The sequence below is a fragment of the Piliocolobus tephrosceles genome, chromosome 10 (assembly GCF_002776525.5).
Source record: "Piliocolobus tephrosceles isolate RC106 chromosome 10, ASM277652v3, whole genome shotgun sequence".
NCBI classification, from domain to species: Eukaryota; Metazoa; Chordata; class Mammalia; order Primates; family Cercopithecidae; genus Piliocolobus; species Piliocolobus tephrosceles.
The window spans coordinates 54,890,948-54,901,384 of NC_045443.1; the positions used below are offsets into that span (position 1 = coordinate 54,890,948).

At 47.6% G+C, this 10,437-nt stretch overlaps 1 protein-coding gene across 1 annotated transcript; it reads left to right on the forward strand.

Annotated features, from left to right (window-relative positions):
• The first annotated feature begins 8 nt into the window (after positions 1–8).
• EEF1AKMT3 (EEF1A lysine methyltransferase 3) lies at positions 9–9,935 on the forward strand. The gene is made up of 3 exons (XM_023210647.3): positions 9–301; positions 417–528; positions 7,646–9,935. The coding sequence occupies exons 1-3, from the start codon at positions 125–127 to the stop codon at positions 8,035–8,037; spliced, it is 681 nt and encodes a 226-aa protein (XP_023066415.1). The 5' UTR covers positions 9–124; the 3' UTR covers positions 8,038–9,935.
• The last annotated feature ends 502 nt before the right edge of the window (positions 9,936–10,437 follow it).

Genomic DNA, 10,437 nt, shown 5'->3' on the forward strand with positions numbered 1-10,437 from the left:
TCAGGGAGGCGGGGCTCGTGCCACAGGGACACCAAGACGGCTCGCGGCCCCCAGCCTCTACCCCGCTCCGAAGCCGGGATCTGAGCGCCGGCCGCGGTGCCCGGGCACTCCCTTGGCGGGCCAGATGGCGGACCCTGGCCCAGATCCCGAATCTGAGTCGGAATCGGTGTTCCCACGGGAGGTCGGGCTCTTTGCGGACTCTTACTCGGAGAAAAGCCAATTCTGTTTCTGTGGGCATGTGCTGACCATCACGCAGAACTTTGGGTCCCGCCTCGGGGTGGCGGCGCGCGTGTGGGACGCGGTGAGGAGTGGGCTACGCCGGGTGAGGGTCCGTGGGAGGTCCAGATCCCGGACTCTGCCTCTCCCATAAGGAGCCATCCTCACGACTGTCTCTTTCTCTCTCTTTTCTCCCGTAGGCCCTGAGCCTGTGCAATTATTTCGAGAGTCAAAATGTGGATTTCCGAGGCAAGAAGGTGATCGAACTGGGTGCGGGGACAGGCATCGTGGGGATCTTGGCAGCGCTGCAGGGTGCGTGAGCTGGCTTTGTGGCGGGAGAGTGGGGACCCAGGGGCGAGGAGAAATGGTCACTTCGTGGATCCTTGGGGGAGAGGGGAGTACTTTGGGCCCCGTCCAACCTCTCCTTTTTAACAAACTTTTTAAAATTTGTTTTTGTTTTGGCGCCTACTTCTGTATGCCAGACAGCTGGAATTGCCTGTCAAAGCACCTAGGGTGGGTGATTGGGGAGGGCAGGAAATAAAACTCAGGCAGGCCTATAAGAAGGAGTTGTTTCTATCGTGTGGCTCTTTTTTTTTAGTTTTTATTTTTTTGAGACGGAGTCTCACTCTGTCGCCCAGACTGGACTGCAGTGGTGCTATCCCACTCGCTGCAACTGCCGCCTCCCGGGTTCAAGAAATTCTCATGCCTCAGCCTTCCAAGTAGTTGGGATTACAGGCTTGCACTACTATACCCGGCTAATTTTTGTATTTTTAGTAGAAGACAAAGTTTCACCATGTTGGCCAGGCTGGTCTCGAACTCCTGACCTCAGGTGATCCAACTGCCTTGGGAAGCACCTGGGATTACAGGCGTGAGCCACGACACCCAGCCTTGTGTTGCTCTTTGTGATTTTATGGAGAATGCTATCACTTAAAAGCGCCTTGGCTTTGAAGATGGTTTTCTGTCAAGATGCACATATGGGGGTGCTCTGTAGGGAGACTTGCGGACATTAAACTTCGTGAGTGCTTTATAACTTTATTATGAATATGTTTCAGATTCCTTAGTTTTTTATTGCTAAGAGAAACAAGCTTATGAGTTTCCAAGGGTTAGGATGTGTTTTGTAGGAAGCGGGGGTAGAATTAGACACTGCAGACTTGGAAAAGGAAAAGGTAAGGAAAAATTTGCTTCTCTTTTGTCAAGAATCAAAAACTACAGAGGAAACAGTTTCACAAATTATAATCTAATGGGCAGACAAAACCTCAAACTGAAAGCACTCATTTAAAAATTCTTACAATGTCATCTCTCTAGGAATGTAAATTAACATGTATTTGTTCATAGAGACAGAACTAGGTCATATTAAGGAAAGTCTAGCCAGGTGCAGTGGCTCATGCCTATAATCCCAGCACTTTGGGAGGCCAAAGTGGGAGGATCACCTGAGGTCAGGAGTTTGAGACCAGCCTGACCAACATGGTGAAACCCCGTCTCTACTAAAAATACAAAATTAGCCGGGTGTGATGGCATATGCCTGTAATCCCAGCTACTTGGGAGGCTGAGGCAGGAGAATCGCTTGAACCCGGGAGGTGGAGGTTGCAGTGAGCTGAGATCGCACAATTGTACTCTAGCCTGGGCAACAAGAGCGAAACTCTGTCTCAAAAATAAAAAAAGGGAAGTCTTTCCAGAGGCAGGCATTCATTCTTCTATTAATTCAACCAAAATGTATTTCAAGTCCCCTATGTACAATGAGTAAGACAGATTTTCTCTCCCCAAGGAGCTTATGGTCTAGTGAGGGAGACAGAGGACGATGTCATATAACAAGAACTCTGGTGAGGTATGCGTGGAGCCTGTGGACATGCTCTGTCCATGTCTACCATGACTCCCTGGGAATCCATCAAGGAAAGCTCTGTCAGGTGAGGAGGAGGTGAACAGTGTGAACACAGCAGGCTCAGAAACAGTGGAGGGTGCCAACAGCAGTTTTTGCATGAAGCATGGGTGGATGCAGGCAGTTACGCTAAAATGGGGAGAAAAGGCATGCGGTATGGATGGGAATACCTAGCTTCACTTGCTCCCAGACTGGCTTCTCCTTCTTTGCCTCCTATTTAGCTGTCAAGTCAGAAAGCTGGATGTCATCTTGTCCCTCACTTTCTCTCCTCACATTCCAGCAGTCATCCAGTCCTATGAGTTAAATGTTCTCTCTCTCTTTTTTTTTTTCTTTTTGAGGCAGAGTCTCACTCTGCCACCCAAGCTGCAATGCAGGGCCATGATCTCGGCTCACCACAACATCCGCCTCGTGGTTCAAGCGATTCTCCTACCTCAGCCTCCTGAGTCGCTGGGATTATAGTCATGTGCCACCATGCGTCACTAATTTTTGTATTTTTAGTAGAGACGAAGTTTCGCCATGTTGGCCAGGCTGGTCATGAACTCCTGGCCTCAAGTGCTCAGCATCCCAAAGTGTTGGGATTACAGGTGTGAGCCACTGCACTGAGCCAGATTATATGCTTTTAATACTTCCCCAGTTGTCTGCTCCTCTTTTCATCATCTCTAGTTCAGGCCACTGACATCTCTTGCCTGAATTTTCACAAGAGTCTTCAAGCTTCTTCTGGGAAAGTGTGACATACCCGACTAGATCTTGTGACCTTCCCCCACCAAACCCATTTCTCCCTCAGACTTCCCTATGTCAGTGAATCAAACCACCATGCACCCAGTGGGAAACCTAGACATCACTTTTGACACAACCCTCTTTCTCACCTACATGTCCATTATTCAATTTATCTCCTAAAAATCTCTTAAATCTTCTCATGTTTTTCCATCTCCACTGACAGCTCCCCAGTCCAAACCACCACGATCACTTGCCTGGACTACTACAACAGCCACACTGGTCTTCCTGCTTTGACTCCTTGTCCTCTCCTAGACCTCTGCTTTTCCACCCAGGGGTCAGAGTGATCTTTTCAACATAAAACTGTAGGCCGGGCGCGGTGGCTCAAGCCTGTAATCCCAGCACTTTGGGAGGACGAGACAGGCGGATCACAAGGTCAGGAGATCGAGACCATCCTGGCTAATACGGTGAAACCCCGTCTCTACTAAAAAATACAGAAAACTAGCCGGGCGAGGTGGCGGGCGCCTGTAGTCCCAGCTACTCGGGAGGCTGAGGCAGGAGAATGGCGTAAACCCGGGGGGCGGAGCTTGCAGTGAGCTGAGATCTGGCCACTGCACTCCACACTCCAGCCTGGGCGACAGAGCGAGACTCCGTCTAAAAAAAAAAAAAAAAACAAAACTGTAATCACGTATACCCGCCCCAAACTTTCAGTGGTTTCATGTTGCTTTCAAGATAGAACCAACATCTATGGCATGGCCTCCAAGGTCCTGCCTCCTTCTTTCTGTGCCTCTTTCTCTCTTGTTTTTCTTGGGCTGCCTGTTGCCCGTCCATCAGTTCCTCAAACCTACTCTGATGTTCCCTTCCTTGGGGACTTCACCCAGGCTTACTTTCTGTCTGAAACTTTTCACCATTTGCTTAATGCATATGCATCCCTCCTTCCTCAGCTCAAACATCACTTCGAAGGGAAGGCGTCCTTGGCACTCCCACTCCTAGGCTAACCCAGACCCTCCTAGTACATACACAACTGTGCTAACTGGGCTAATTTTAACTTTGTTACCATTGACCTTAGATGGGTCCTAAGTGCTTCCCAGCTAGCCTGGTACATTCTCTTGTTCGCTTTTTCTGCCACTCTCCTGAACAACTGTTTCTTACCTTCTTATTCCTCAAACCTCCAAATGCCTCCTCTGCCATCTGCCACACCTGATGACTTTGCTTCCTATCCCTTTATTTTATTTTAATTTTTGAGATGGAGTCTCACTCTGTTGCCCAGGCTGGAATGCAGTAGTGCAGTCTTGGTTCACTGCAACCTCTGCCTCCCAGGTTCAAGCTATTCTCCTGTCTGAGCCTCCCAAGTAGCTGGGATTACAGGCACGCACCATCATGTCTGGCTAATTTTTGTATTTTTAGTATAGATGGGGTTTCACCATGTTGGCCAGGCTGGTCACGGACTCCTAACCTCAGGTGATCCACCTGCCTTGGCCTCCCAAAGTGCTGGGATTACAAATGTGAGCCACCATGCCTGGGTGTTTCCTATCTCTAATGATTGCTTCTGTTTTCTCTGAAAATGTCCACATATTCCTATCACAACATCTACTTATGTAACACATCTGCATCTGTGTGCAGTGCCTTCTCTCGTTACCATGGATGAACACACTATGCTAGCTCAGGTCAAGCCCCTCACTTGTCACAAGACCCCAAACCTTTCTGCCTACTCAGAGACGTTGTTCCGGTAACACCCACCCCCATTTCTCCTGCATTCTCAGTTTTTCCTTTTCTTTGGATCATTCCATATATAGCAATATATGGAATATAAAATACATATAAATATGATATGATTTCTCCTATTTCAGAAAAAAAAAAACTCTTGATCCTACATCTCTCTCCAGCTATCACTCCATTTCTATGCTCCATTTAAAAAAAAAAACTCCTCAAAAGGGTTAATATTCAGTGTCTAGTTCCTCTCCTCCTATTCTTTCCTTAAACCATTCTGATCAGATTTTCACTCCACTGTGCCCCCTTCAATCCAGTTGTTTAAGTTAAAGTCATGAGCCTCATTTCCAACTCCAGGTTGTGAAACGCAGGAGTCAGTTATCAGCCTACCTTTGTTGACTTTGTATTTGATGCTGACACTCCCTCCTCCTTGGAACAATTCCTTTGGTTTCTAGGGGACCACACTTCTGGTTTCTGCTTACCTGGCAGGCACTCCCTTTCCATGCTCTCTTGTTGGTTCTTTTTCATCTTCACAACTGAAAATGTGAGTGCCCCAGGGCTCAGGGGTAGTCCTTTGATCCCCTCCTTGTTTACCTCACTCCTGAGCAGCCCATCACGTCATGCCTTTAAATGCCCTGTTGAAGCCGGGCACGATGGCTCATGCCTGTAATCCCAGCACTTTGGGAGGCTAAGATGGGTGGATCGCCTGAGGTCAGGAGTTCGAGACTAGCCTGACCAACATGGTGAAACCCCATCTCTACTAAAAATACAAAATTAGCTGGACGTGGTGGCAGGCACCTGTAATCCCAGCTACTTGCGTGACTGAGGTCGGAGAATTGCTTAAACTTGGGAGGTGGAGGCGGAGGCGGCAGTGAGCCGAGATTGTTCTACTGCACTCCAGCCTGGGCAACAAGAGCGAGACTCCGTCTCGAAAAAAAAAAAAAAAAGCCCTGTTGGTGATCATGACTCTAAGACTATCCCATTTCTATCTCCAGACTTGCTTGCATAACCTAGTGCCTACTCAGTATCTTCATGTGATTGTCTGATGTGATATAGATGTCTATGTCAAACTTAATGTGCTCAGACTCATGATCTTCCTGTCCAAATTGCTCCTCCTGCAACCTTCCTCATCTAAATGAGTGGCAATTTGGTCTTCTAGTTGGTCAGGCCAAACACCCAGAATCCTGAGCATTTTTTTTTTTTTTTTTTTTGAGACAGGGTCTCACTCTGTTGCCCAGGCTGGAGTGAAAGTGGCACTATCATGGCTCACTAAGGCCCTGACCTTTCAACCTCCCAAGGCTCAAGCGATCCTCCCACCTCAGCCTCCCAAGTAGCAGGGACTACAGGCATATGCCACCACACCCAGCTAATTTTTGTATTTTTTGTAGAGACGAGGTTTTGCCCTGTTGCCCAGGCTGGTCTCAAACTCCTGGACTCAAGCAATCATCCCGTATTGGCCTCCCAAAGTGTAATCCAAAGGGATTACAGGTGTGAGCCACCGTGCCTGGCCCATCCCAAGTTTTTCTCTCTCTCTGATATTTCATATCCAATCTGTTGGCAAATCCTGTTGACTCTACCTTCAAAATATGTTCAGGATCTAACCATTTCTTAGCCATTGCTACTGCCCTGCTTTAAACCATCATCATCTCTCACCTGGGTCATTGCCGTCACCTCCTAACTGGTCTCCTAGCTTCTGACCTTGCCCTCCTGTACTCTTCTCATCACAGCAGCCAGTGTGCTCCTCCTAAAGCATGCCAGCACGTGCCATTCTTTTTTTTGAGACGGAGTCTCGCTTTTGTCGCCCAGGCTGGAGTGCAATGGCGTGATCCCTGCTCACTGCAACCACTGCCTCCCAGGTTCAAGCGATTCTCCTGCCCCAGCCTCCCAAGTAGCTGGGATTACAGGCACCCGCCACCACACCTGGCTAATTTTTTGTATTTTCAGTAGAGACAGGGTTTCACCATTTTGGTCAGGCTGGTCTGACCACTCAATTTAAAATTACATTCAGGTTGCTAAGACTTTGTCCTCTATGCCCTGAGGTCTCTGGACCTTCCAGGTAGGAGCTGAGAACGCTTGGTTGGTCCACTCTAACTTGCATTTCTCCCCATCCCTCAAGCAATTCTTATCCCCCTTTCCTGCTTGGGGCTTCACCATGGCATATATTATCATCTGATGTACAGTGTATTTTATTTTATTTATTGTGGTTGTTATCTGTTTCTTGCCACTGGACCATAAGCTCTGTGAGGGGGTATTCTTATCTTCTTGGTTCATCATTATGTTCTCAGTACTTGGCATATAGGCACATAATAAATACGAATGAATGAATGGATGGATTCCTAGTACTTCTTGCTTCTCTTTCTATCATAGTCATCATGATTATGATGCAGTACCTAGTGTGTCTCTACCTCTAGAATGAAACAAAGAAAGCTGCGTTATTGTCTTGCTCACCTTATACACCCAGCACTTAGTAGGTGCTCCAAATTATATGTACTGCATGAATGAAGATTTCTGAGATGCTAATCTGACCACCTTCACCCCTGTTTCTGCCCTTAAAGCCTATTGCCCACAGTATCAAACCTGAATCTCCTTAGCATGTCATAATCACTTTCCCCTTATCTCATGTCTTGACACTTTTCTCCCCCCTTCCATATCCTCTAAGATCCAGCCTTTCTTGAATATGCCACGCTCTCTCACTCCCAGGCCTTTGTACTCACTGTTCTCTTCTTGGAAAGCTCCACCTGACTAACTCCTACTTGTCCTTTAGGGCTCAGCTGAGGTTACATTTTCTGGGAAGTTTTCCAGACCCTTAAGGCGAGCTTGTGTCAGTGGGGGTGGGTGCAGAACCCATCTCCAGCTTAGTCCTGCCCAGGCTTCTGCTGACATCTGATTGTTGTGTGTTGGCCAGAGAGGTTGAAGATTAGCTCAGAGAGAATGTTGATGTTGTAGAATGTAGGGTAATAAGAATAGCAGTGGGTGAAATGGAGGTTGAAGCAACTAAAAGCCAGTGTGAGCTCCAGGCTGTCAAGACATTGTCCTCTATGCTCTGAGGTCTCTGGACCTTCCAGGCAGGAGCCAAGAGCCCTTGGTTGGTCCCTCTGACTTGCATTTTTCCTCCTTCCTCTCTCTCAGGGGGGGATGTTACCATCACTGACCTGCCCCTGGCCCTAGAACAGATCCAGGGCAACGTCCAGGCCAATGTGCCAGCTGGAGGCCAGGCCCAGGTGCGTGCCTTGTCCTGGGGGATTGACCATCATGTCTTCCCCGGAGACTATGACCTGGTGCTGGGGGCTGATATCGTGTACCTGGAACCCACCTTCCCTCTGCTGCTGGGGACCCTCCAACACCTGTGCAGGCCCCATGGCACCATCTATCTGGCCTCCAAGATGAGAGAGGAGCACGGGACAGAGAGCTTCTTTCAGCACCTCCTGCCCCAGCATTTCCAACTGGAGCTGGTTCAGCGGGATGAGGATGAAAATGTCAACATCTATAGGGCCAGGCACAGGGAACCAAGACCTGCTTGACATCACCCCTGCTGTTCTTCTCAGTCTCTTGTCCTAATGAAGGAACTGGGTATCTCAAAAATCATATTTCCAGAGCCACAAACACGAAGACCAAAAAGGATGGATTTCCCTGGCCTCTCTCACTTTCTTCCTTCCCTCTTTGTTACCCCAGATACTCTTGGGCAGGTGCAGTGAGGGGCCTGCTTACCAGGAATCCCAGAGCTCTGGCAGCACTAGTGTTAGAACACCAAGGAGGTTCCTGGCTCCTGTTCTCAGAAGAGGAGGATGGTAAAGTATCTAGGATTTTTAGGGGCTAAGGCAGGTATATGGGGTATGAGAGCAGTGGTAGTAGAGAGACTGTCACTGATCACTTCCATTCCTGTTGCTGTTTATACAGAATGGACTTAAAAAACATTCTATGGGATTTTTTTTTCTTCTTTTTGAGACAGGGTCTCTCTCTGTCACCCAGGCTGGAGTGCAGATACATGATCACAGCTCATTACAGCCTCAACCTCTCAAGACCCAGATGATCTTCCTGCATCAGCTCCCCAAGTAGCTGGGACTAGAAACATGAGCCATCACACTCAGCTGATTTTTGTATTTTCAGTAGAGAAGGGTTTTACCATGTTGCCCAGGGTGGTCTCAAACTCCTGGACTCAAGTGATCCACCTGCCTTGCCTCCCAAAGTGCTGGGATTACAGGTATGGGCCACTGCGCTAGCCCAGGATTTTTTTTGTTTTTGTTTTTTGTTTTTGAAGAAAGAATTAAGCCTTAAAAATCTGTTGTGCAAGAACTCAGCTTTTGCTCAGGAGCTGAGAAGGAAGAAGCCTCAAACCACCTGTTTCCTGCTTTTTAGAGATAGAATCTGGTGGAACCATGGCTCTAACCGAGTCAAGTCCTCCTAGCTCCGAAGCTAAGGCTGCAGAGCTGTCCTTTGGACTGTAGTTTCTTCGTGCTTTCCAGAGTTAGAGCTTTGATCACAGAACATCATGCTGTGCAGAACACTGGACTCAGTACTAAGTTCTTTTCATCTTTGATTTTTCTTTAGCTTCATCAGTCCTTCCTTCCTAATCTGTAATCCCCTGAAGCCTAACACAGTTCCTAATGTGTTTTGCCTTCACCTCTTTTCTCTTCCCACATTGGTACTTCTGGTTGGGGCTCTCTTTACTTACTGCTTAGGCACATAGTCACCTTCTTTGGACTCCCTGCCTCCATGCTTTCTCCTTCAGTCCATTCTGCAAACTCTTGGGATCTTCCAAAATTAGTTCTGATTAGCTTTCACTGCCTATAGAAGCAAGAACAAGCTCCTCTGCTTGGTACTTAGTCTGTGTCCATGTTATACCAAATTACCTTCCTATTGCATTTCCAACTCCTTTGCTACATGTATTGGACCCCTGGCCAAATTACAAAAGATGTACTCTTTGTTCTCTAAAACCACACTAAAGTGTCCTGACTTCTTTCTCACTCTTTATGATAATCCTCTGCCTGAAAGGCTATTGCCACCTGTCAAAATCTTCATTATTCTTTGCCTCTTTCCTGAGCCCCTTGCTTGAATGTGATTTCTTTCTTCCTGAGACCCTTTAACTGTTTGTTCGTCTTATGGGACCTTAATTTGTCTTGCATGGACATTTTTGATTTTCATTTTCTCACCATTAAATTACCTTGGAGGGTAGGGCTGTGATTTACTCATGTCTAATCCTCAGAAGCCTAACACATTTCCTGGCACACACAGATATTGTGCTCATTCAATAAATATTTACTCGCTTTGTTAAATGGATTCCACCCCTGCCTTTCTAGGTGACCTTGGACAAATTCCAGAACCCATTCACCAACTACACAAGTTTGTTGTGAGTCATAAATGGATAATGAATATAAGAATATAAACGCGCATTGAAAATAAACATAAAATGTTACCCACATTTCTTGTGTTGTTGTTTTGTGACAACTTTATTTCTTGGTTTCTGTTATTTTGCCTGGGGTGGGAGGTGGGGGGTAATTCCCGTATGAAATGTGTAGTCTCAGGCTGCGCGCGGTGGCTCACACCTGTAATCCCAGCGTGAGCTGGGATTTGGGAGGCCAAGGTGGGCGGATCACGAGGTCAGGAGATCGAGACCATCCTGGCTAACACGGTGAAACCCCGTCTCTACTAAAAATACAAAAAGTTAGCTGGGTGTGGTGGCGGGCGCCTGTAATGCCAGCTACTCGGGAGGCTGAGGCAGGAGAATGGCGTGAACCCGGGAGGCGGAGCTTGCAGTGAGCCGAGATCGGGCCGCTGCATTCCAGCCTGGGCGACAGAGCGAAACTCAAAAAAAGAGAACCAAAAAACAAATGTGTAGTCTCAAGAAATCAAGTAGAGGAGGATTGTGTTCCTCCGGCCAGCAGGTGGCACCATCCTCGTTTGGTGCGTTCCGCTGGAGAATT